Source organism: Tursiops truncatus, chromosome 7 (assembly GCF_011762595.2).
Source record: "Tursiops truncatus isolate mTurTru1 chromosome 7, mTurTru1.mat.Y, whole genome shotgun sequence".
Lineage (NCBI taxonomy): Eukaryota > Metazoa > Chordata > Mammalia > Artiodactyla > Delphinidae > Tursiops > Tursiops truncatus.
In genome coordinates, this window is record NC_047040.1 from 175,706 (window position 1) to 199,249 (window position 23,544).

General features: G+C 53.0%; 1 protein-coding gene across 1 annotated transcript; it reads right to left on the reverse strand.

Moving 5' to 3' along the window:
* Window positions 1-949: 949 nt before the first annotated feature.
* ING5 (inhibitor of growth family member 5) lies at window positions 950-23,420 on the reverse strand. The gene is made up of 8 exons (XM_033859376.2): window positions 23,328-23,420; window positions 20,903-20,974; window positions 18,235-18,401; window positions 16,568-16,679; window positions 16,309-16,402; window positions 6,010-6,145; window positions 5,845-5,906; window positions 950-4,305 (listed from the first exon to the last, which is right to left on the reverse strand). The coding sequence occupies exons 1-8, from the start codon at window positions 23,362-23,364 to the stop codon at window positions 4,263-4,265; spliced, it is 723 nt and encodes a 240-aa protein (XP_033715267.1). The 5' UTR covers window positions 23,365-23,420; the 3' UTR covers window positions 950-4,262.
* Window positions 23,421-23,544: the final 124 nt, after the last annotated feature.

Here is a 23,544-nt window from a genome sequence, read left to right on the forward strand (position 1 = left end):
ACCTGCCCACCTCTTCCCAGGTAAGTTAATGGGGTGCGCTAGGAACATCACCCCTGACCTTCCCGCGAGGAGACATCCTGCCTTTGGATTATGCCCTGGCAGGGAGAGGACACTCCAGGCCTTCCACCTGGCCCTTCCTACCGTGACGACCCTCACTCCACAGGTCAACGTGGCCATCCTGCCAGCCATTACGTCTATTTCAATGACATACTCGGGCACTGGGAAGATAACCACAGAGGGGCCTGTGGACCCATCCAGACAAACATTACCTAACCACCTGATTGCCGTGGGCCCTCACTTTGACCAGACCGATGGCATCCTGGACCTCTGGGAATCAGCACCAGTGCAGATTAGCACCCCACCCCCAAAACAAAGAGCTGGTGCCTCCTTTTCCCAGGCAGGCAGCCCTGGTGTGCGTGGAGCAAGATGGTGCAGGGAGAGGAAAGTCACAGGCCTTCCTCCAGAGCCGAAGGCTCCCCTCCAGCCACGGACCCGAGTCTGTGAACCAGGCTTCATCTGGAAAATGGTTGCCTGGCGGTGCTCTCCCAACCCACTGTGACCAGGCTGGGTTTCTGGACCCTGACCGTTAGAACTCGTCAAGGGAACATCCTAAGAGTTGTTTAGTTCCCACAGGGCCTTGGCGCCCAAGCAGGCCTAGAGGGTGAAACTTCTGTTCCAAAGGAAGCGCCTTAAGCCTCTAGAAAGCAACCCACAGCACTCTAACCACTTTATCTTTCCTGTGAGCTTGGGGACCAACTTGTGACGCCACGACACAGCTGAGGCCCAAGGCTGTCCACCAAGGTGCGGCCGGGGGTCCTGCCCAGGCTGGTGGCAGTGACACACCCCCTCTGGTCCACTGCACATCCCCTTCAAAATGCCACACAGGATGTACTTCTCATCTCCGGACACGATGAAGTTTTATTGTTTCCCGAAAGGATGCATTCTCAAATGTTCCAAAAAATACTTTATTCATTAAACAATATATCCATAATCTATAACATGATCCAAAAATACAGATATACATCTTTACATTATTTAATAAAAAGATTTACAATATTATCTTTCCTTTACAAAGAGAACATCAATAATTCCTTGAAAATACAATGTAACATTCATGTTAAAGCTGCATCATTTTGGATGAGATGTGGTATGATGAACACCACAGATACACACTAGGAAGGAACTTCACAGAACTCTCTCCTGAACGAGAACACTTTTCTTAGATGTCCTATTTTAAAATTCCTCTCGACACAGGTAATGAAGACCAACCACTGTTCACTGAAACTTGAGGAAAACCTGAAACCTTCCACGCCATGACAAGTGTCCCAGCCCCGCACCAGGGCAGGCCCTGGCTGTGGCTACACGGGGAAGCTGCTCTTCAGACAGCGTTATTGCTCGAAGCGGTCCTCGCCAAGGGCTGCCAGCGATGGGTCAGGAGGCAGGACTGACACGCAGCTGGCCACTGTCCCCACACACCCCTGCAACTCCCTCACACCCACCCCGTCACTGCTGCCTGGGGCTGCGTCCGGCGTCTGCTGCCCTGGGCAGACGGGAAGCCACCCGGCTCACGTGGCCCTGCCAGCACCAGGTTCATGTCCACCTGCTCGGGGGCCCAGCCTCCAGTGGGGACAGTCACACAGGCCTCGGTGTATGCGTCCCAGCCACGAGCCCCACGAGCTTGGCCACAGGGGCGGGGGGCTCAGTTTAACACCTGCTTTTATTGGTGCAGCACGAGTTCTCCTGCAGGAAAATGAGAGGATGTTTCTCCAACTGCCGACAGATAAGACAGCAGTGGAAACAAGGGAACGACTCTGCTTCTCCTCTGCACGAGAAACCTCTTCCCTCACAAGTAAGCCCCACGGCCACAGAGGGCCGGCACTCTCGCTTGCTCAGAAATGCTGCGACGCCCAGGGCAGCCTCCACCTAGGTGATGGTCGGGCGGGGCTCCAGAGCAGCCTCCAGCATCAGCCCCGGAGCCCGGCGAGCATCCTGATGAAGGCGGCAGGCCTCAGACGACACCGCAAGCGGCGTGGGCTCCAGCCGACCCCTCGGGCCAGGACGTTCCCGACCACATGGCCACCAAGTGTCTTCTGTCACGGGCAGCACTGGTGTTCGGGGAGGCCAGACAATGCTCCGGGGACTCTTTCTACTCTGCTCCTGTTTTCCGTTTTCTCCTAAGCTACGTGCATATTATTTTGGTGATATTATTGTAACCAGCAAAAAGTAAACACTAGAAACATACAAGCACAGAAACTTTAAAAAAAAAAAAAGGTCCACATGTGGGATGTTACACAGTGACAAGCAGGATGGTACCATCGGACTTTAAACAAAAGCTTAAGACAGAGAAGTCGGTCATCCTGCCTGGGAAACGACCGCGACCTCAGGAAACCAGGTGAGAATCCCAACTGAATCAGCCAGCAACCCACATCCACAAACACCATCGCTTTCCCGCAATAACAGCGGGTGTGAAGTGTTCACAGATGACGTGCAAATATTAAATTAGCTTCTAAAGAATCCCCACGGCTTACTGTACTTACCTATCTTCTCCACAAAAACTGGTAAAAGGGGGAAGAAAAATTTTTTTTTCCACATTTATTCCCCACAATCCTTAAACACCTGTATTAACAAAACCCTAAGTTATTAAATACCAACGCCCCTGGGTTTCTAGCCAATGCTGAGACTGAGGGTGCTGACAGCACTCGTCCGGACACGGCCCCCCTTCTCTGGGGCAGCAGAATGGCATCGGGTCTAGAAAGCCGTGTGGCTCCGGGATCCCCCAGGGACAAGCTGCAGCAGCGGCCGACCCCCTACCCCACCCCCGGCCCGAGACTGGACAGGCCACACGTGCTGAACCGACCTGCCCACGGTCATCTGGGATCAAGTGCCACTCCGTCAGCTCCCTCCAGAAAGGACAGAGTTGGACACGGGGCGCAGGCGAAGCCCCACTGGGAAGCTCAGACGCAGACCCCAGCCAGACCCCACTTTCATCTGCTGAATATTAACTAACTCTGCGGGGAGTGGCCCCGTCTAGGACACAGCCTCACAGGTTCCCTTCTGCTTTCTTTCCTCTCCTTGGTGAATATCAGAAAATAGGAGGAGCATCTATAGTAACAAGGCCTCAGGAGGAAGCAGGTGTATCATTCCAGACGGCCTTCCTTATAAAGAAAACAAGGTTCGTCGAAATTGGGAATCTCAGCCCCAAGTCTGTCTCATGGACTTCTGGCCTGAACACAGAAGCAGGTTTCCCCTTCCGTAAATGCACGCCGGAGGCTCTCAAGTCCGAGGACACCTGCAGAAGTCACGCTTTCTGGACCATCATGACACACGGAATCAACACACCAAAGGTACGCAACCTCCCCCAACTGTTACCAAAAAGACGGTTCAAAGTCGGTTTGGTGAATGCTGTTTAAAGACAAAGGACACTCTAGTTTCCTAGCTTCATCCAGAATTGCTATTGTGGCACAAGAAATTCACAAATCACATCACAAAATTGTCTCCTCGATCTAAGCTGCTCATCTGCTGTGCAAATGAACAGGTTTCAAATCAGCCCCTAGCGGCTTGGACTCACTCCATATTCACACAGACCACTATCTTCATGCTACCACGATAATTCATCTTCACAGTAAAAACGCCAGGAATTCCCAGGGAAACAGAACATCAGCCCGTCTGCTGGGCCGTCTCTTATCGTTCGCTAATGGAGAGACGTTTACTCCAGAAAGTAAACCCCTCATGGAGGGAAGTGGGAGTCCAGACGAAAAGGCAGTGCACAGCGAAGCTGAGACCCCTGCCCACCCCGGGGAGAGCCGGCCCCTCCCAGGCTCGTCACCAGGCTCCACATGCACCGCTCTCAGTGAGGGTCAGAGGCGCCTGCAGTGGTGCCGGGCTCTCGGGGAGCAGCCCCGGGAAACCACAGACAGATGACCAGGGCTCACACCTCCAGCTGCAAAGCGATGGCAGTGTACCAGGCACGCACACCCCTCAAAGTCCTGGGGCCACTCGCTGTGACCGCCATGCTTGGGGCCAGGGGTCTCTACGAAAAGTCATGAGAATGGAGTCACTGTGGTAAGTCCCCTAGGGGCACTCCTCTGGGCAACAGGGCTCAGGTGGCTTGTTTGTTTTAGGAAATATCCAGAATTACAACTGGCCATTGAGTTATTAAATATCATTGGAAACAAGGTCGTTTTAAAATGAAGATAAAATATTGCGACGTGAATGAAGGGATGTATTAACGTGCTCTTCGGGTCCGGGCGTCCGCCTCTTCCTTACTTCTTCTTCCTCCTTTCCTGAACACACCGCGGACAGAACCTGTGATGAGAAAGGCACAGTGAGGGGCCTTTTGCACGTGGGCAGCCAGACCCCGTTTCCAGGATGGCTGGACGCTGCTGAAACGGCACCAGGACAGAGACCCACAAACGCAGAGAGCGCAGCCTTCCCATCGGGGAAAAGCCCCCATGCGGGCCATTCCGTCCAGCACGTCTGTTCTAAAGTCGGTGGATAAGATTCGGGTCGGCGAGCAGCATGGTGCTTACACACGGGCATTCCTCTGGATCAAGCTCACGGGTCCTCCCTGTGCGATGACACCGCCACTGGGACCGAACTGGAGGCGGGCAGTCGGGCGGGGCCCCTTAACCTGGCAGAGGAGCAGAGCCCCGCCCGCCCCACAGGGCTGAGCGGGCCCTGGTGGCCCTGGGCGAGCAGGTTCCAGAGCCAGAGACACAGGGGGCTGCTCTGGGTCCCTCCTGGGCCCTGGCAGCCCCGTAACAGAAGGGAGGCAGCTGATCCTGTGTGATGCAGCTGCCCCGGCCCCGGCCACCAGCACCTGGTCCAGGCCAGCGAGTGAGCCTGGCCCTGCTAGGCCCTGGGGTGGAGGGCAACGCTGCACCAGCGACCACGGTGTGCAGACTCCCAGACACGGGCTCAGGTCTCAGACCTAGGCGGGAAGCAGCCTGCTCTCTGCCATCTCCCAGGGGAGCCCAGGGAAGTCGGGAGGTAGCAGCGGGCTGGGGCCGCGGCGCCCTGGCTTCCTGGCCGGCTCTGCGCGTCCCGCCCTGTTCCCAGCAAGTGGTGGGCAGACCCTCTCCTCCCAGAAGGAAATGATTTTCCAGTGCCTACTAGACTCTTCCACCCAGAAGTCCCACAAACAACTCGAACCCACCATGTCCCAGTCAAACTCAAATTGCCCTCCCCGCCTCCTGTTCCCGGGACTTCGCTTCAGCGCAGGTCAGCAAAACCAGATTTCTATGCACACTAAAGCTGCCGCTGCCCACTGAACACAGGACAGAATAGACGGCGCCATGACCCGTGGCACGTCTTCTCGATGGAACGGAAAGCCCGCGGCACTAAGGGTGCCTGGCCTGCGCCTGGCCAAGACCTAGTTAACGTTCTTCGTCTTTCGTCAAAGCTCCCCGGGGAAGAACTCCTCATTCTCTGTTTGCATCTGTAATCATCTCTGCCTCACTCAACAGTCAGAATGGCCGTGGTTTGGGGGAACAGAAAGTGCAGGTCACCTTCGATCAAGGCAGGGGTTGGAGCGCCGACTCTTTGCACAGTCGACTTACAGTCGGCCGTCCATACCCGCGGTTCCTCCACACCGCAGATCCAACCCACTGGGAATCACGGAGCACAGCAGTATTTACCATTGAAAAATATCTGCATCTAAGCAGTTCAAACCCATGTTGCTCACGGGTCCCTACATTGTGCAAACGTAATAAAAGCCGCAACCCCGCGTGAGGCGGGTGGGTGTCCCCTGCAGCTCGGCCCCGGGGACCACGACCAGTGGCGGCAGGCAGGCCCCCAGCCCAGCCGCTCACCCAGTTCTCCAGGAAAGCCGGCGCCCATACTGACCATTTTCCTTTAGGCTTCGTGGTCAGGTCCACACAGGCGAAGTGAAACCACTCGATGGGGCACTGCAAGGCGAAGGAGGTGGTGGTCAGCCCCGCACTCCGGGTGCCACCCGGGCGCCACCCGCCCCGAGGACGCCGCCCCAGCCCTCAGCGAGGCCCCACTCACATCCGGGTTGTCACAGCCGATCATCTCCCCGTAGGACACCTGGTGGCACAGGCAGTAGGTGGGCTCATTTGGGTCCACGGGCATGTCCAGCACATCAGAGGGATGCACCGACAGGATGGTATCGGTGAACTCCGACCTGCGCGGAAACAACAGCGGTGAGTGGGGGGGTAGAGGGACGAGCTGCCCCGGATGGCGCCAGACAAGGCCGTGCACGAAGGCGTGGGAGGGTGTCGGGGGGAGGCGCTCACTACTCAGCGTCCAGACCAGTCCCCCCAGGGACAGGAACCATGCCCAGCCCCGGCCCCCCGCCCGATGGGGCCTGCTCCCCAAGCTCCTCCCCCAGCCTGGGTCAGCCCCCGCAGCCTCCCGCGGCCTCTCCCCGGCCGGGGCAGGCACACGCCACCACCACCAGCGGACACCTGGCAATATCCGAGAACCCACCTGAGCCCATCCAGGCAGCCCAGGTGTCTGAGCAGCCCTGGCTCCGCCAGCTCGCCCGGCACCTCCCCCACAAGAAGGGCCACCGCCTCGCCGCGAGAGCCACAGGAGCCCCTGCCCCCCTCGCCCTGCCCTGGTCCTGACCCCCAGGAGCCCACCACCACCCACCCAGCTGCCCACTGTCAGCAGGGCCGCCCTCACCTACCCACGCCAGGGAAGCGGCCTGTCGCCCTGCACTCCCCAGCTGCCCTGTGGGCTCCACCCACAGCCCAGCCAGACCCCTGCACTGTCCACACCGCCCTCCGATCTGCTGCCTGCGGCTCTGCAGCGCACACAGGGAAGGGCTCGTGGAATCGACTCTCATGTGTTTCGTTATTTAAAACAAAACCCGTGAGCTCAGGCTGGTGTAGACAAACAGTATGTTCCCACCAGTACAGAAAGAAAACCCTCCCTCCCCCACCCCCACCCCCAAAATAAAAAGTACAGGCGCAGATTCAAATGCGTACTCGCTAACCAAACACAGCAAGTCACACGAGGAACACGGCAAAAGGAAAGCTAGGACGTGGCGGCCGCCGGGCCATCTGAATACACTGACCCGGAAGGAAACGAAGAAAATCTGGTCCCCAAAGGGATTCACTGCTCACGTGCTCCCTGTGCACCAGAGTCTAGAAACACGCTGTGCCTTTGCGACCTGCCTCCCGGCCCAGCGAGGTGCCCTGGCCGCCCACCGTCCCTGACACAAGTATGCTCGGTGCCCATGCAGCTGCCACCCAGGGCCCTCCCTCTGTGTGGGCTCTGCTCTCCGTCTCTGGGAACGTCACGGAAACGCGTCCCGGCCCCTGTGCTTTCAAACTGCTTCAGGCACAGGCACGAGCAGGCCTTCGGGCTGGGGCGCTGTGTCACCGCCCGCAGGGTCCTGTCCTGCCGCCAGGGGCCTCCCTCCCAGGCGCCCCCCGGGGAATCAGTGCAAACCCCCGCGGCAGCCACCCACCAGCAGACTCAGGCCTCTCCTGAGGTGCTTCCCACCTCCGGCACAGACCTCGCCTCGTCTGCTCCGAGCCTTCTACTTGAGGCTCGACCACGCCGCACAGTTCCAGCTGCCGTGGCAGTAGGAGAGGCTGCAGGGCTTGTGGGGACCCCCCAGCGAGAACACCTCCAGCCAGCAAGCAGGCCTGGGACCCCGCACCACCGCTCCTCCAGTCTGACCTGGAGGGGGCTCCGGGGTGGGAGGGTGGAGGGAAGCGGCCAGGAGGTCACGGGGGCTGAGCCCACGAGGGCCCTTCTTGTTGGCCGAGCCCATCCCTGGGGCAGGCCAGGGCGACCCCTCAGGCAGCAGTGCTGCCCCTCGCTCCGGACCCCGGGACGTGGTGGGCACCCTTCACCAGCCACCCCAGGGAGCCCCACACGCTTCGCCCCCCACGCGCGTCCCAGGCGCTTCAGGACACGCCCCCCGACAGGCACGGCTACTCATCCTCGGGAGGAACGGCCCCCGCGTCCGCACGCAGATCCTGCCTGGCTCACGGGCTGTACAGACGGCAAGGACGTACCCGAGGTCTGGCGCTCGCCATTCGGGTGGCCCCCCCGCCTGGCCCCGCAGGGTGACAGGACCTGCCTCTGACCCTGGAACCGCATCACCCCAAGGCAGGCCGTGAAGCCACAGCACCGGCAGACGGGGTACACTGGCCCGCACCCGGCCCGTGGGTGTCCTGTCCTCTCCAGACACCGTCCCGGCCCCGTCCTGCCCCAATGGCCCCCGGGGACAGGGTGCCCCCGGTCACACAGCAGAGCGGGCCTTCAGGGCGGGCCTCAGCACCCCCGGCCCCCTCTGTCTGTAAACTGGGGCAGTCATGGCACCACCGCCCGGGGTGGCCGTGGAGAGGAAACGGTTCGCGCAGAAGCGCCGGGTCCAGCCTGACTTACCGAGGGCTCTGCCAACGTTGCCACTCCTGACTACCCCTTCTCACCTGCCGCTGCTGCGGCCAGCGCTACGAACAGCAGCCAGCGACGTGCACGCCAGCCCCCTCAGTGAGGGGCAGCTGCGGGCCCGGCCGGCTCCAGCGCGTCCGCAGAGACGGGGTGAGACACCCGGGTCATCCCCGAGGTCTGAGCCACGGCCAGGCACGCACTCGTCAGGGAGCCTCCCACTGCACCAGGGAGCCAGGGTCTTGTCCCTCCAAGGGGGCTCATGGAGAGGAAGGGACACAGGAGAACACCTGCTCATCCCCAGAGGAGGCCGGCACGCCCCCAAGCCCTAAGCAGGAAGGAGCAGAAAGGCGCGGAACACTGCTGCCACCACGAGGTGGAAGACAAACCCGACAGTGAGGTCACACTTCAAAGACACTGGACAGCTGTGCAGTGACACAGGCAAGATGCCCTAGGGCTGAGGAAGAGGCAGCAGCCGAGGGAGCAGGCCATCCATCTCCCGTGCTCAGCCGAGGCCCGGAGGCCCACTGGGGACCACACCGACTCTGCAGGACCCCGGACACACGGCCGTGACCCTACAGTCCACTTACTGACCCTGGGGCCATGCAGAGGCTGCAGAGTGACATCCCTGGTCTCTGAGCAGCCAGCCTCCTCCTCCAGGCCTCTGCAGGAAGGAAAGCCAAGCACCGCCCACAGACAGCCACTGTGGCAGCAAAACAGACACTCTGGCTTCTCCGTCAGGAGCCGGGAGGCCCCCTGCCACCTTCGCCACCCCGCCCCAAGCCTGCTCCATCTGCCTGGACCAAAGAAGGGCAAGCCCTCGCCACGTGCCTCCAAGGCCAGACAACGAGACAAGTACATGACGTGAAAAAGCAGGAGTGGTAACCACAGGGAAGTGGGCAGACAGAAGCAGATGCAGAGACGACCCAGATGTTAAAATTAGCAGAGAAGGGCTTTAAACACACATTAGGAAGAAAACGTAAGTAACAGGGATGCAAATATGGAGACTTTTCAAAAAGGAACTAAAATCCGTAAAAAAGGAATCAAATGGGGGCTCCAGAATGAAGACTACAGTGCATGCGGACTTACGGCAGGCCCTTGACCAAGGCGGGCCTGGAGTGCGCGAGCCCACTTACACACAGGTCTTCTTCAGTGAGCACACGCTACAGCGCTATGTGACCCGTGGTCGGATGAACCCTCGGACGTGGCACCTCAGACTCAGAGGGCTGCCTGTAAGGTGATACACGGACTTCCAACTGCATGGAGGGCTGGTGCCCCCAGCCCCACACTGTTCAAGGGTCACCTGTAACGTTTATGGCCTCATCCGTCTGCAACGGACACAGCCTAACTGTTCCCACACAGTCAACAAACATCCCCCATAAGGCAGATGCTTTCAATCACCTCTGACACAGGTCTCATGGCCCAGCATTAAATGTCCTGCCAGATCTACAAAACCGGCTTCAGTAAGAACACACACAGGTCAGTGCATTCCCCAGGATCCCCCTGCAGAGCAGACAAGAAGGAGACGCACCGTCTAAATGCTCAACAAAGAGGCTCTCGCGAGGGTTCACATCTCATCAGCAACATCCAGACTCTGGAGAACGCTACAAGCCAAACAGCGCAGGTCCTTCAAGAAGGAAAATTATGAAGAAAAGAAAGGGATGGAGAAAAACTTACGCATTAAAGAAACTTTACCTAAACAAAGACCCTGACGAAATAACAGGTACTGAACTGCCCGCCTACTATGAACAAGTAGAAAACTGGACAAGACACCTGAAGTAGGAGTTACCAGACACTACACAGAAGGCAGCACAGGACAGCGATCCTGAGAAGGTAAACGAGCCAGGTGAGACCTATGACCTTCTCAGCTTTCTGCCCGGAGGTACTTTCCACACGCCAGTCCTTAGAGAGGAGCAAAAGCCTGCATGTCTAGGAGGGAAAACCCAAAGCTCAGGGAGGGTGGGGCTGCTGGAACTTGGGGGCAGGGTGCTGGAAAGGAGGAAGCTAGAGGAAGTGCACTCCGGAAATCTGCAAACAGATCCATTTGAGTTTTTAGCTAAAGATTAAGCTGCCCGTGCACGGACTGACAATCCACAAGGCCAGGCAGAGAATACCAGGGACCCGTGAGCTGAACAATTCCCAGAGCTCACACGCAGCCTGGGCAACATTCAAGTTCCAACCAGCCAGCATGGAGAGACCTCGTCAAACACCAAATACATTCAGAGGAGAACACAGAAGGGTCACACCTTAGCAGGAGGGTTTAACCAACCCTAGAGTAAAGGCTGCTCTAACCTAGAGGTTGGCAAAATACAGCCTGCAGTTGGCTGCCTTTTCTACAAATAAAGTGTTCATGAAACACAGTCGCATCATTCATCTACACACTTTCTGTGGATGCTTTCAGTAGTAAACAGCAGAGTTGAGTGGTCACAACAGAGACAATATGGCCTACAAGCCTGAAATATTTACTATCTGGCATATTAAGAAAAAGGCTTTTTTTAACCAACGTTAAAAATGTGCCCACAAAGGATCAAGCTGCTCCACAGGTGATTAAACTAGTGACAAAAATTTTAATGAATTTTTAAAATTCAACACCCGTTAAACGAAGACAACAAAATCCTGATATTCAACCACATAGCACTGACACTGTCTTAACAATGAGTCAGAACTTACTAGATGGGGGCTTCCCTGGTGTTGCAGTTGTTAAGAATCTGCCTGCCGATGCAGGGGACACGGATTTGAGCCCTGGTCCGGGGAGATCCCACATGCCGCGGAGCAACTAAGCCCGTGCACCACAACTACTGAGCCTGCGCTCTAGAACCTGTGAGCCACAACTACTGAAGCCCGCATGCCTAGTGCCTGTGCTCTGCAACAAGAGAAGCCACCGCAGTGAGAAGCCCACGTACCACAACAAAGAGTAGCCCCCGCTCGCAGCAACTAGAGAAAGCCCACACGCAGCAACAAAGACCCAATGCAGCCAAAAGTAAAATAAATTAAATAAATAAAAATTTAAAAAAATGCTAGATGGACTTCCCTGGTGGCACAGTGGTTAAGAATCTGCCTGCCAATGCAGGGGACATGGCTTCAAGCCCTGGTCCGGGAAGATCCCACATGCTGCAGAGCAACTAAGCCCATGCGCCACAACTACTGAGCCTGTGCACCACAACTACTGAAGCTCGTGCGCCTAGAGCCCATGCTCCGCAACAAGAGAAGCCACCACAATGAGAAGCCCGTGCACCGCAACAAAGAGTAGCCCCTGCTCGCCGCAACCAGAGAAAGCCCATGTGAAGCAACAAAGACCCAATGCAGCCAAAAATAAATTTTAAAAAAATTACTAGACATGTGAAGGAGGAGGAAAATGTGATTTACAACCAGAGAAAAAGCAGTCAACAGAAACAGACCTGCCAAACTCATCAAAATGTATGCATTAAATATATACTGTTCTTTATATATCAATCATACCTTAATAAAGCAGCTTTAAAACAACAACAAAAAGAAATAGACCTGGAAATGACAGAATCAGAAGAGAAAGTTTTTTAAAAAGCTGTTGTAAAATGATATATTCAAAGATATAAAGGAAAATATATGTGTAATAACAGAAATGGCAAGCATATAAAAAAAGAAACAGAACTTCCTGATAGGAAAATTTCTTAAATCAAAGATTCACTAAAGGAGATTAAGATTAAATTAGACAACAAGGAAGAAAAGACTTGAAGATAAAGTAATAGAAACTATCCAAATGGAAGTGTAGAAAGAAAATTTCTGACAAAATAATAAGCAGAGCCTCAGTGATCTGTAGGAAAATATCAAGCTAACACACATATATGATTGGAGTCCCATAAAAAGGACAAAAGAGAGCAGAAAAAAAATTTGAAAAACTGGCTGAAAAATTACAAATTTCATGCAAACTATAAACTAACAGTTCCCAGAAGCTCAATGAGCTCCAAACAGCAAACACACAAAAAACACACACGAGGACACATCATAATTAAGTTGTTAAAAATCAAGTTGCTGTGGACTTCCCTGGTGGAGCAGTGGTTGAGAATCTGCCTGCCAATGCAGGGGACACGGGTTCGAGCCCTGGTCCAGGAAGATCCCACATGCCGTGAAGCAACTAAGCCCTGCGCCACAACTACTGAGCCTGCGCTCCGGAGCCTGCGAGCCACAACTACTGAGCCTGCATGCTGCAACTACTGAAGCCCGTGCACCTAGTGCCCATGCTCCACAACAAGAGAAGCCACCACAGAAATAAGCTGCGTACCGCAACGAAGAGCAGCCCCTGCTCGCCACAATTAGAGAAAGCCCGCGTGCAGCAATGAAGACCCAACACAGCCAAAAATAAATAAATAAAACAAATAAATTTTTTAAAAAATCAAGTTGCTAAATGGAAACCTTAGAAGCAGCAAAAATAAACAAAGCCACTTATATACAGAAGAACAAAGATAAGAATTACCACTAATTTCTCATCAGAATCAATGCAAGATGGAAAACAACAGGACATCTTTAGTGATGAAAGAAAAAAAGAAGTCAACCTGAAACTTTATATCCAACAAGAATATCCTTCAAAGATGGAAGTGAAATAAAGATATTTTCAAAGAAACAAAAACAGAAAATTCATCACCATCAGCAAACCTGCACTGTAAAAAATGTTAAAGAGGGCTTCCCTGGTGGCGCAGTGGTTGGGAGTCCACCTGCCGATGCAGGGGACACGGGGTCGTGCCCCGGTCCGGGAAGATCCCACGTGCCGCGGAGCAGCTGGGCCCGTGAGCCATGGCCACTGAGCCTGCGCGTCCGGAGCCTGTGCTCCGCAACGGGAGAGGCCACAGCAGTGAGAGGCCCGTGTACCGCAAAAAAAAAAAAAAAAAAAAAAAGTTAAAGAAAGTTCTTCAGGCAGAAGAGAAATGATACCAGATGGAAATCTGCATCTACCTAAAGTGAAGGGCATATTGGAAATGGTAAATATATGGACTAACTATAAAACTTTTTCTCATATTTTAAAATGTTTAAGATAAGCAATGATTTAGACCTAAAACAATAACAACAATATATTCAGAGACTTATGTCATACGTAGAAGTAAAATTTTTGATAATAGCACAAAGGACAGGAGGCAGAAAACAAAAGAATACTCATGTAGGCTCTTACATTAAACATGAAATAGTACAATATTATTTGAAATTCTTTGTGATAAGTTAATGAAACAGGGTATACACACTTGAATAGTCCTTAAAATGGAATACTGAAGAAATTCCCTGGTGGTCCAATGGTTAGGACACAACACTTTCACTGTCAGGGACCTGGTTAGATCAGGGAACTAAGATCCCACAAGCCATGCTGCGCAGCCAAAAAACAAAAAACAAAAAAATAAATAAAATGAAAACTAAGACTTCTTTGAGATACCATTGACACCCACTTAAAAAAAGTGGAATACTGACAAAATACATGATTAATCCAAAAGAAGACAGGAAAAGAACAGATGGGACAAGGAGACAACTAATAGCAAGATAGTAAATTTAAATCCAACCATATCACTAATTACATTAAATCTGAATAGTCTAAACAGTGCAATGAAAAGAAGGAAATTTTCAGACTAGATAAAAAAGCAACACTCAATTATTTGCTGCTTTCAAGAAACTCACTCTAAATACGAAAACACAAATGTGGTGAAAGTAAAAGAATGAAAAAGGGAAAAAACACACCATGTAAAAACTCACTGTAAGACACTTGGAATGGCTATAGTAATATTAGACGAAACAGACTTCAAAACAAAGAAGGACAACAAAATAAATAATGATAAAGGAGTCCATTATTTCTAAAAAACCTAAATGTGTATGTACCTCCAAGTAACAGAGCTTCAAAATATATGAAGCAGAAACTCACAAAGCAGGAGGAGAAGTAGACAAATCCATGTCTAGAGTTGGTGATCTCAACACTCTTCTCTCAGTAATTTATACAAGTAAACAGCGTATCTGTCAGGATACATAAAACTTGAACAGTGCTGTCAACCAAGTTATATAATTGACATCCACCCAACAACAGAAGATACACATTGCTTTCAAGTATATATGGAACATTCAGACAAACAGACCATAAACCATAACCCAAAACTTAATCACTTTCAGATAATTTCAATTACAGAAGTTCTCTGATCACAGCAACATTAAATTAGAAATTGAAATTAGAAAGTTACCTGGAAAATCTCAAATTATTTGGAAGCTGAGAAACATACTTCTATATAAGCTACGGGTCAAAGAAAAATCACAAAAGAAAATTTTAAATATTCTGAATGGAATAAAAACAAAAACATAACATATCAAAATTTGTGTGACGCAGCTAAAACAGTAATTAGAAGAAAGTTTATAGCTTTAAATATTTATATTAGAAAAGAAGGGAAGTATGAAAATCATACTAAGCTACTTCTACCATAAAAAGCTGGAAAAAGAAAAGCAAAATAAATCCAGGCTAAGTAGGGGGACAGAAAGAATAAAGATATTAGCAGAAGTAAGCGCAATAGAAGACAAACAGTAGAGGAAAAAACTCAATGAAACCAAAAGCTAGTTTTCTGAAAAGATCAAGGCAAAATGAGAGAAGACATAAATCATCAATTTCAGGTCTAAAAGAGTGAGCATCAGTACAGAACCTACAACATCAGAAGAATAATAAAGGAATATTATGAATAACTTGATGTCAGTAAGTGTGACAACTTATATGAAACAACAAATTCCTTGAAAGATGTAGATTACCAAAACTGACTCAAGAAGAAATAGAAAGGTTGACTAGTTCTATAACTTTAAAGAAGTTGAATACAGCATCAGACTGTATACTTAAAATGAAAACATTTTATTGTTATGTAAATTATTCCTTAATGAAGTTAATCTAAAAGGTTAAAAAAAAAAAGCAACAAGACTAAACTATAGGGTCCAGGAGTGCACTGTGTCAGGGACAAAACTACAAAGAAAGAATGGAAGTGAACACCCTGTCTGTGTGGGTCGTGTGTGTCTGGAGCTGAGGAAGTGGTGATTCTGAAGGGGCACAGGGAAGGGCCCCCCAGGGAGCGTTAGTCACCGGCCAGGCAACGATTACAAGGAGGTGCCTCTTACAGTAATTCGTTAAACCACACGTTTGTTGTGTGGTCTTCTGCATCTGTGCATTACTTTACAATACAAAGACACTATTTGGGGTTTGTTTTTTTTTAAAGATAAAAGTTTAAACACTAGGTTTAAGAACCAAAACTTTTCTTTTGTCGAAAACTAACTCTTCTGAACTCTCCCCATAACTGTCAGAATCATCTCCACAGAAGCCACTTGGCATTTTAGCATCTCCTATGAAGCAATGTTACACTATCTTGGAGGATGAAGCATCCCATTCATATTCTATGAAGCTATCTTGGCGGGTAGGGGGTAGCGAGTGAGAGAGTACTTTAAATGAAATATTCTGAAGTTCAAGTTAAATGACATGGATATTTAATAAATGCAGTCACACAACTTAAAAATGAATACATCTAAAACATGTATTTCTATATAAAATGATCAACAGATGTGTATTCAACTACTAGGAAGTGGCTTAGCTTGAACCGCACCAAACATCACCGTGTCTCTTAAGAGGCAGGGCACGCAGTGGCTACAAGAATGGGTTCTGGAGTCAGACCGCCTGGTGCAAACCCAGGAGCTCTGAAGCCTCGGTCTCCACGACTGCAACGCTGCTCCCTCAAGTTGCCGTGAGGACCAACTGACCCGACACGGGCAAAGCAGGAAGAGCTGCAGCACACCTGGCACGGGCAAAGCAGGAAGAGCTGCAGCACACCTGGCATGGGTAAAGCAAAAAGCTACAGCACACCTCGCACAGGTAAGCACTTCCTCAGCCTTAGCAGTCACCGGTGTTTCCATCCTGAGCAAATACCAATGGTGTTCTTCAGGGAAAAAGAGAAAAAAAGCACCTCTCACCCTCCTTTATGCTTCTTCTTCTTTGGGGTGTCTTCTTCTGAGGTCCTCCTGCCACGACCCCGGGAGCCCCTCTTTTCTTTCTGACCTCGACCTTCTGAAACAATAAAGACCACAACTTTGTTCACAGATTTCACTGAAGCAGGACAAGATTTACCCAAATATGATATTTACCATAATGTTCCTAATACACTTATCAGACAAAATTCTTCAGAACTCCATAGTTAACAATAACAAAATGAAGAAAAATTAACAGACTTGCTTTTTAGCCCCCGTCCTCCAGAGCTTTCGAAGTCGCTGCCCTCCATCTTGTCCTTCAGGTCCGCCTCGAAGCGAGCCAGGTCCGCATCAAGCCTCCGGATGTGCTTATCCACCTACACAGAAGGATGCTCACACATTCCGTTCGAAACTCAGAGCAAAACGCCTCAGGGTCACAAATGCTCCTGACATCAAGCAGAAAGCACTGTCTGGCCCTTAAATTGAGTCTAGAAGTAACAACACTCTGCTAGAACAAGGCCTGCTATTTCCAACTTGATGCAAGGGTCTTTTCTCCCCACATTCTGTTCCCCATCAACAGAATAAATCCTACTCGGAAAAAAACCTTGAAGGCAGGCAACAATGAGAAACAGAGCCGTAAGATGCAATGAAGTAAAGGGCTGAGGACCTTGGATACTAGATCCTGACGTAAAATGTGAAGAGCTATAGGTTCGTCAACAGAAAATGACATTTGAACATGGAGTTCAGGACGGAGCTGGAAGGAAGGACCGCACAGAACTGCCCGTGACAGAGGGGATGCTCCTGTAGCTAAAAGGACGTCACAGCACCAGCTGGCTGGTGACAGCCGTCCAACACCGTCCATCACGGCCCCCGACTGGAAATGAACCACAGTCCTAAGCTTCATTACACGTCAGAGAGAAAACGGACTGTCTTAAGGACGTTGATCACACCTAACTCCTTGGAAGACAGGCTGATTACTCAAAGGGTTTAGCACTTTGGAGCATCGAAGTCCCAAACATAAGCATTAAGGTCTCCTCCTAGAGGATTCTTTCTCAAACACAACTAATTTCAGGCTTTAAAAAAATCACCGTTTAGGGCTTCCCTGGTGGTGCAGTGGTTGAGAGTCCGCCTGCCGATGCAGGGGACACGGGTTCGTGCCCCAGTCCAGGAAGATCCCACATGCCGTAGAGCGGCTAGGCACGTGAGCCATGGCCACTGAGCCTGCGCGTCCGGAGCCTGTGCTCCACAATGGCAGAGGCAACGGCAGTGAGAGGCCCGCGTACCGCAAAAATAAATAAATAAATCACTGTTTAGGGCTTCCCTGGTGGTGCAGTGGTTGAGAGTCCGCCTGCCGATGCAGGGGACACGGGTTCATGCCCCGGTCCAGGAAGATCCCACACGCCGTGGAGTGGCTGGGCCCGTGAGCCATGGCCGCTGAGCCTGCGCGTCCGGAGCCTGTGCTCCGCAGCGGGAGAGGCCACTATAGTGAGAGGCCCGCGTACCGCAAAAAAAAAAAAAAAAAAAAAAAAAAAAAAAAAATCACTGTTTTATTGGGGGAGGCAAGGACGGGAGCCTCACTACACGACCTCATGTGCGTCGCAGACGGCTTTGTGCCACCTTGCAAACCCCAAGAGAAGCGGAATTGAAAGGAAATTGGACAAAACCAATTCTAGGACTTTACCTAAAGCTGACAAAAACAAGCATTAAAAGTACATATAAATGAACAAGCAAAACGGGCACAGGACACAAGACCACAGAAATGGTCCCAGGACGAGGACTCCTCCAACGTGCACTTTCTCTAGCGGCATCGCTCTCTCGCTGCCCGGCCTCCACCTCGACGCCCCGTTTCCCGAGCAGCCTCCCCCTTGCTGCGTGAAAGCGAGGAGCGCGTCCGAGGGGAGGCCCCGCCCCCGCCCCGCCCCCCCTCCTCACCATCTCGTAGGTCTGCATGGCCAGCTGCACCTTGTCGTCGCTGTACTCCCTGCACTTGCTGTAGGCGCTCTGGATCCTCTGCAGGTGCTCCACGCGCTGACCCGGAGACAGAGTCTTCACCGTGGAGATATACTCTGCAGCCAGGATGTCGATCTCGGCTTTCTTGTCTGATAGAGTAATGGGCGAAAAGCCAGGACACGCTCACCAGACTGGCAACCAATAAAGCCTGACAACGACAAGTGCCAGCAAAGAAGTGGCTGGCCCACTGGCCGCCGGTGGCGGGCACCGCCTTCCCAAACACTCTGGATCAGCGAGACAAGCAGACACCCCGACCAGGGCAGTGCGCCCACGACAGTCCCAACGTATGACGCTGCCCCAGCAAGGGTTCATCGTGCCCTCTTGGACTCTCAAGTTTGAAGAGTCCATTTATTATTGTTTGAATAATAAATGATGTGCTCACCTTACCTATGACCCGGCAGGCTACTCCCAGGTACATACCCTAAAGATTTAGAGGCCAGGGCATACATGGGAAAACATTCATGACTGCAGATAACAGAAAACAACCCAAACGTCCAATCTACAGTAAAACAGATAAATAAGCTGTGGTCCGTTCACACAACAGAACGCTACCCAGCAACAAAAAACCAAACAACATCGGTTAATCCCACAAAAGGTGGCACTGAGCGAGAAAAGCAAGACACAAAGGAAAACACACTGTATGATTCCATTGATGTTAAAGGCAAAGACAGACGCAACTCTTAACTCTTTGGTTTAGAGAGGTGAGAAAACCATTCTTGCAGGTGAAAACTCAGGGTGTACCCCTGGGGAAGGGGGGCCTGCTCATGAGGATCACACGGGCCCCCAGGCACTAGAGGCTCCATTTCTCCATCTGCAGAGAGGTTCTCCGCGTGCTATTTGCTAAGCAATCGACAAATGTTTATGCTTATTTCTGAATACAAATGCTTTATCTCACCATAAAAGAAACCTCTGCATTCACTAGTCAGGAAGCTGTTCCTTAGTGAAAAACCACAGCTATTCCAATCTTGCAAAACATGTGCCCAGCACAATGAGTGAAAAAGTGCCCATACCCAAGCACACCACCATGAAATGTAAAACCTCAGGGATAAAGAGAAAAGCCTAAAAGCTTCTAAACAGGAAAGGGAAAAAAAGATCACATATTCAAAGGATGAGAAACCCAAATGACATCAGACTTCTCAACAGCAACACAGAAGCTAGGAGACAATGCAGCAACGCCTGCCACATTCTGGGGGAAATGCCTGTCAATCTGGAATTCTATACCCAGCCAAACCATTCACTGCTGCATTTTCAGACATGCGATGGTATAAGAAATTTACCCTGCCGTAAATTTCTTTCTGGAAGCTCCCAGAGAAAACGCTCCTCTGAAACAAACGGGCAAATCAAGAAGTAGTATGTTTACAGCCTAGGAAACAGGGCTCCATGCCGAAGAGGAGCAAAGGGAGAGCCTAGGAAGACCTAGGGCAAGGCGTGCGCGGCAGGCCCGGAAACTGTCGGCCCGGACGGGACCGCAGGACAGAGGCTCCAGGAGAGGTCTCCATGCAGAGCACACACAGAACTGGCAGGTAACCTGGTGCAGCAGGCACCCTGAAAACGAGGAAAACAAAACCAACAAGAAAAGCAATTAAGAACTCCAAGAAAAAGACAGTTACTCCAAACAGGGCATGTGAGCATAGCATATGGTAAACTACCGACACAGCAGCCCAGGAAAGAAACAGCATCACTGGACAGCACAGCATCACCACAGTTCAAATTCTAGTCCATTACACCCAGGAGACAGGGGGAGGGAGCTGTGTGCGCATGAACCGAGCAGGGCACAACTGGAGACGTAAGTCTTCACTTTTTTGTGATAAACGAATAGATAAAGTCTAAAACCAAAAGGAAATAAAGTAAGAAATAGCAGCAAAAATGAACTGTTTAGAAATAGGGAGTTAAATACCAAAAGATCTAAAAGGACTAACTGTTTAAAATAGGTACACAGTTTGAAAATAGAAAATCTTCTAAAGGAAAGAAAAGGTAACAAATATTTTGACTGCGGGAGGGGATGACGATTATAAAGATGTGACATGGAGACGTGTAGGGACACAAGGGACTAAGTTTACTTTAAAGACCCAGCACTAGGGGCTTCCCTGGTGGTGCAGTGGTTAGTAATCCACCTGCCAGTGCAGGCGACAGGGGTTTGAGCCCTGGTGCAGGAAGATCCCACACGCCACGGAGCAACAAAGCCCATGTGCCACAACTACTAAGCCTGCGCTCTAGAGCCTGTGAGCCACAACTACTGAGCCCACAAGCCACAACTACTGAAGCCCGTGTGCCTAGAGCCCGTGCTCCACAACAAGAGAAGCCACCGCAATGAGAAGCCCACACACCGCAACGAAGAGCAGCCCCTGCTCGCCGCAACTAGAGAAAGCCCGCGCGCAGCAACAAAGACCCAACGCAGCCAAAAAAAAAAAAAAAGACTCAGCACTCTCTCTGACACACCACCCAACACCTGCGGCCCAGGCTGGACAGCAGCCCCACTGCCCCAGGTCCCTGGAAGACCAGTACACCACCCCCTGGATGCCGGTGCTCCGCTCCTGGACTTGGGGAGCTGCTCCCCACACCCTGGCTCTTCTGAAAGGTCTGAACCCACCTTCTGTCCTCTGGTCCAGCTCTCGCATCAGCTGGAAGTTCCTCTGAAGCTCACAGGGTAGGTTCTCAATACCTGAAACACAGACACATGCTTCTCAACAGCAGGACAAAACCCCACCTTCCAAGCTTCATACTTCAAGGCTACAAACAGTAAGCCCACTCCGGCTTCTGTTTCTCTTAGAGTTTGGAGAGCAGGAGAATCAAGGCATCTTTTTTCAGGGACACGAGTCCAACATTAAAGACAGTGGGGAATCCAGCCCTCCCCTATTTCACACTGGTAATCGGCTGACGTGCTTCAGAACTTGTCAGAAACTCGAGAAGCTAGAGGCGAACAGAGGGCAGAGGGAGGAAGGTGCCTGTGCGACTCTCCCACCGCAGACCCCAGGCCGCTCCTCCCGTGCAGACGCCCCACAACAGAGAACAAGCCCAAACCCCGGGGTCCTCCTTGCTCTTCTCCCACTCTACTCTGAACTCAGGGCATTGGGCGGTGCCCACCAGGGCTGTGCGGTAGAACTTTATGCCAAGACAGAGCCTCCCGACACAGCACGCACTGGCCACACGGGGCTACTGAGCACCTGACGTGGGGCCAGTACAACTGAGGGACTGAACTTCTCATTTTACTTGAGTTTATTTAAAATCAAACAGACCGTGCGGGACAGCAGAGGTAAGGACCCTGCCCTACACTGCTCTCCTGTCCGCACGGCCGGGCTCCTGGTCCAGGCCAAGCTCCCCACCTGCCCGCAGCCAGGACGGGCCCCCTCCGCAGATGACCGCTCCAAGAGCTCGGACTGTACAGAGCTGCTGCGTAAGCCCCAGGGCTTCCCAGCTCACGCAGAGAGCGGGACAGACCCACCCATGGCCTCCCCGCGGGCTCCCCTGCTGTCCTCCCAGGGCTCTCAAGACAGCGCCACCCCTGCACGCTCAGACCTGCTGGGCTCCTTTGTGACCTTTAAACTTTTGGGAACTTTTAAAAACTCTCTCTCTCCCATTTGAGAGCCAGTTCCAGGAAAACAGGGGTCGTGTCTGCTTTCTTGGCACACAGCAGGTGCTCAGGGAGTGAGCAGGGGCCTCCGTCCGCAAGCCTTCACATGGGTGTCCCTCACAGGACAGGAATCGTGTTCCTCAGACCCTCCTCCTGGGGCCCCCTGGGCAGGCACCGGGTCAGAGGAGGGCAAGCCACAGCACCCAGAACAGGCACCTGGGTGTAGGTCTCTCCAGTGACGATGGTGGGGAAGCCCCTCCCTCCACGGTGCTCTCGGGCCCAGGACGCTGTGCTCAGGTTGGGCCATGCCTGGGAGACCCCCTTGGGGAGGGCTGGATCCCCACTGCCTTCCCCGGAGCCGGGGTTCACTCCCTACTCTCAGCAACCTCGGGTGGGGGTCTGGGCGCCCAGGCCCGGATGAGTGAAAACCCCAGTGCAGCACAAGGCTCCAGAGTTACCAGGCAAAATCCCCACCAGCGCGCATCCCCAGGCTATGCCCCCGCCAGGGCCAGACTGGAGCCGGACCGCAGAGCTCCAACGTGGGATCGCCACTCTCCAGTGAGTGACCTTGACAAGCTACTTAGCCTCTGACGCAGCATCACCCACGCTGTGAAATGCGGCAAATAACCACCTGCTCAGGAGTCCTCCAGAGGGTGCAACCTGTGGCACGCCTCGGGACGCTGCCCACTCTGATGACCACTGCCTTGAACATCCTACCCACACGTCTAAGTACCGCCCCCAACCCCCTGCGCAAAGACAGGTGCCCTCAGAGACCCTCCGCGCCATCATGCCTTGCAGATGCACGAACTGAGGCTTGGAAGCGGACTCCCAGGTCACAGCACAAACAGGCACAGAACCCAGAACCCTCAGGCCCTGGGCCCCCCAAACCCGGCCCAGAGTCCCAAGGGACTGAGACTCGACCACCTTAGTGGGTCACCGCGGTGGGGGCGGGTCCGGGAATGGGCGGGACGGGACTCGGAGGGGCGGGGCCTAGACAGAGAGGGCGGGGCCAGGGCGGAGAGGGCGGGCCCGACGACGAAGTTGGCGGGGCCTAGTGAATGAGGGGCGGGGCCCAGCCAAGGAAGACGGGTCCTAGGGACGAGAGAATGGGGCCTATGGCGAAAGTGGGCGGGGCTGAGCCTGGGAGGGTGGGGCCGAGCCGCGTTGGCCCCGCCCAGCACCCGCCGGCCCCCGCCCCGCCGTGACGCACCTGGAATTGGCGCGGCCGTGACGGCGGGACCCCGCGCCGCACCCCCAGTGCCCCTCCCTCGTGGGCCCTCCCGCCCCGCGCGTGCCTCAGCCCCTCCCGCCGGCTCCGGGCCGTCCCGCCGCCCCCACGTGCCCCGGGGTCCGCACGTGGAGCCTAGTGCGCGGGGCGGGGGGGGGACGCGGCGGGGGCGGCCCGGCCAGGGCGGTGGGCCTAGGGGGCGCGGGGGCCGCTTACTGTCCAGGTAGTGCTCCAAGTACATGGCGGTCGCCATCTTCGTCCGCGGCCGCGCTCTGGGTCTGCGCGGGCGGTGGCCCCGCGAGAGGCGGAGGCGGGGCCGGCGTGGTCACTATTAATGAGCCCCGCGCGCTGATTGGTCTCCTTCAGGGGCGGGGCGCCGTCTGAACCCGCCCCACGGCTTCCGGTCGGGGCCGCGCGAGGTGTCGCGCGGGAG

Bases quoted from the DNA above. Each gene is read 5' to 3' on its own strand.
- ING5 (XM_033859376.2), bottom strand. From the start codon at position 23,364: ATGGCGACCGCCATGTACTTGGAGCACTACCTGGACA. The intron at 18,402-20,902 runs GTGGGTTCAGAC...TTACTCTATCAG, and splicing joins GCTGGACCAGAGGACAGAAG to ACAAGAAAGCCGAGATCGAC. The intron at 16,680-18,234 runs GTGAGGAGGGGG...CCTTCTGTGTAG, and splicing joins CCATGCAGACCTACGAGATG to GTGGATAAGCACATCCGGAG.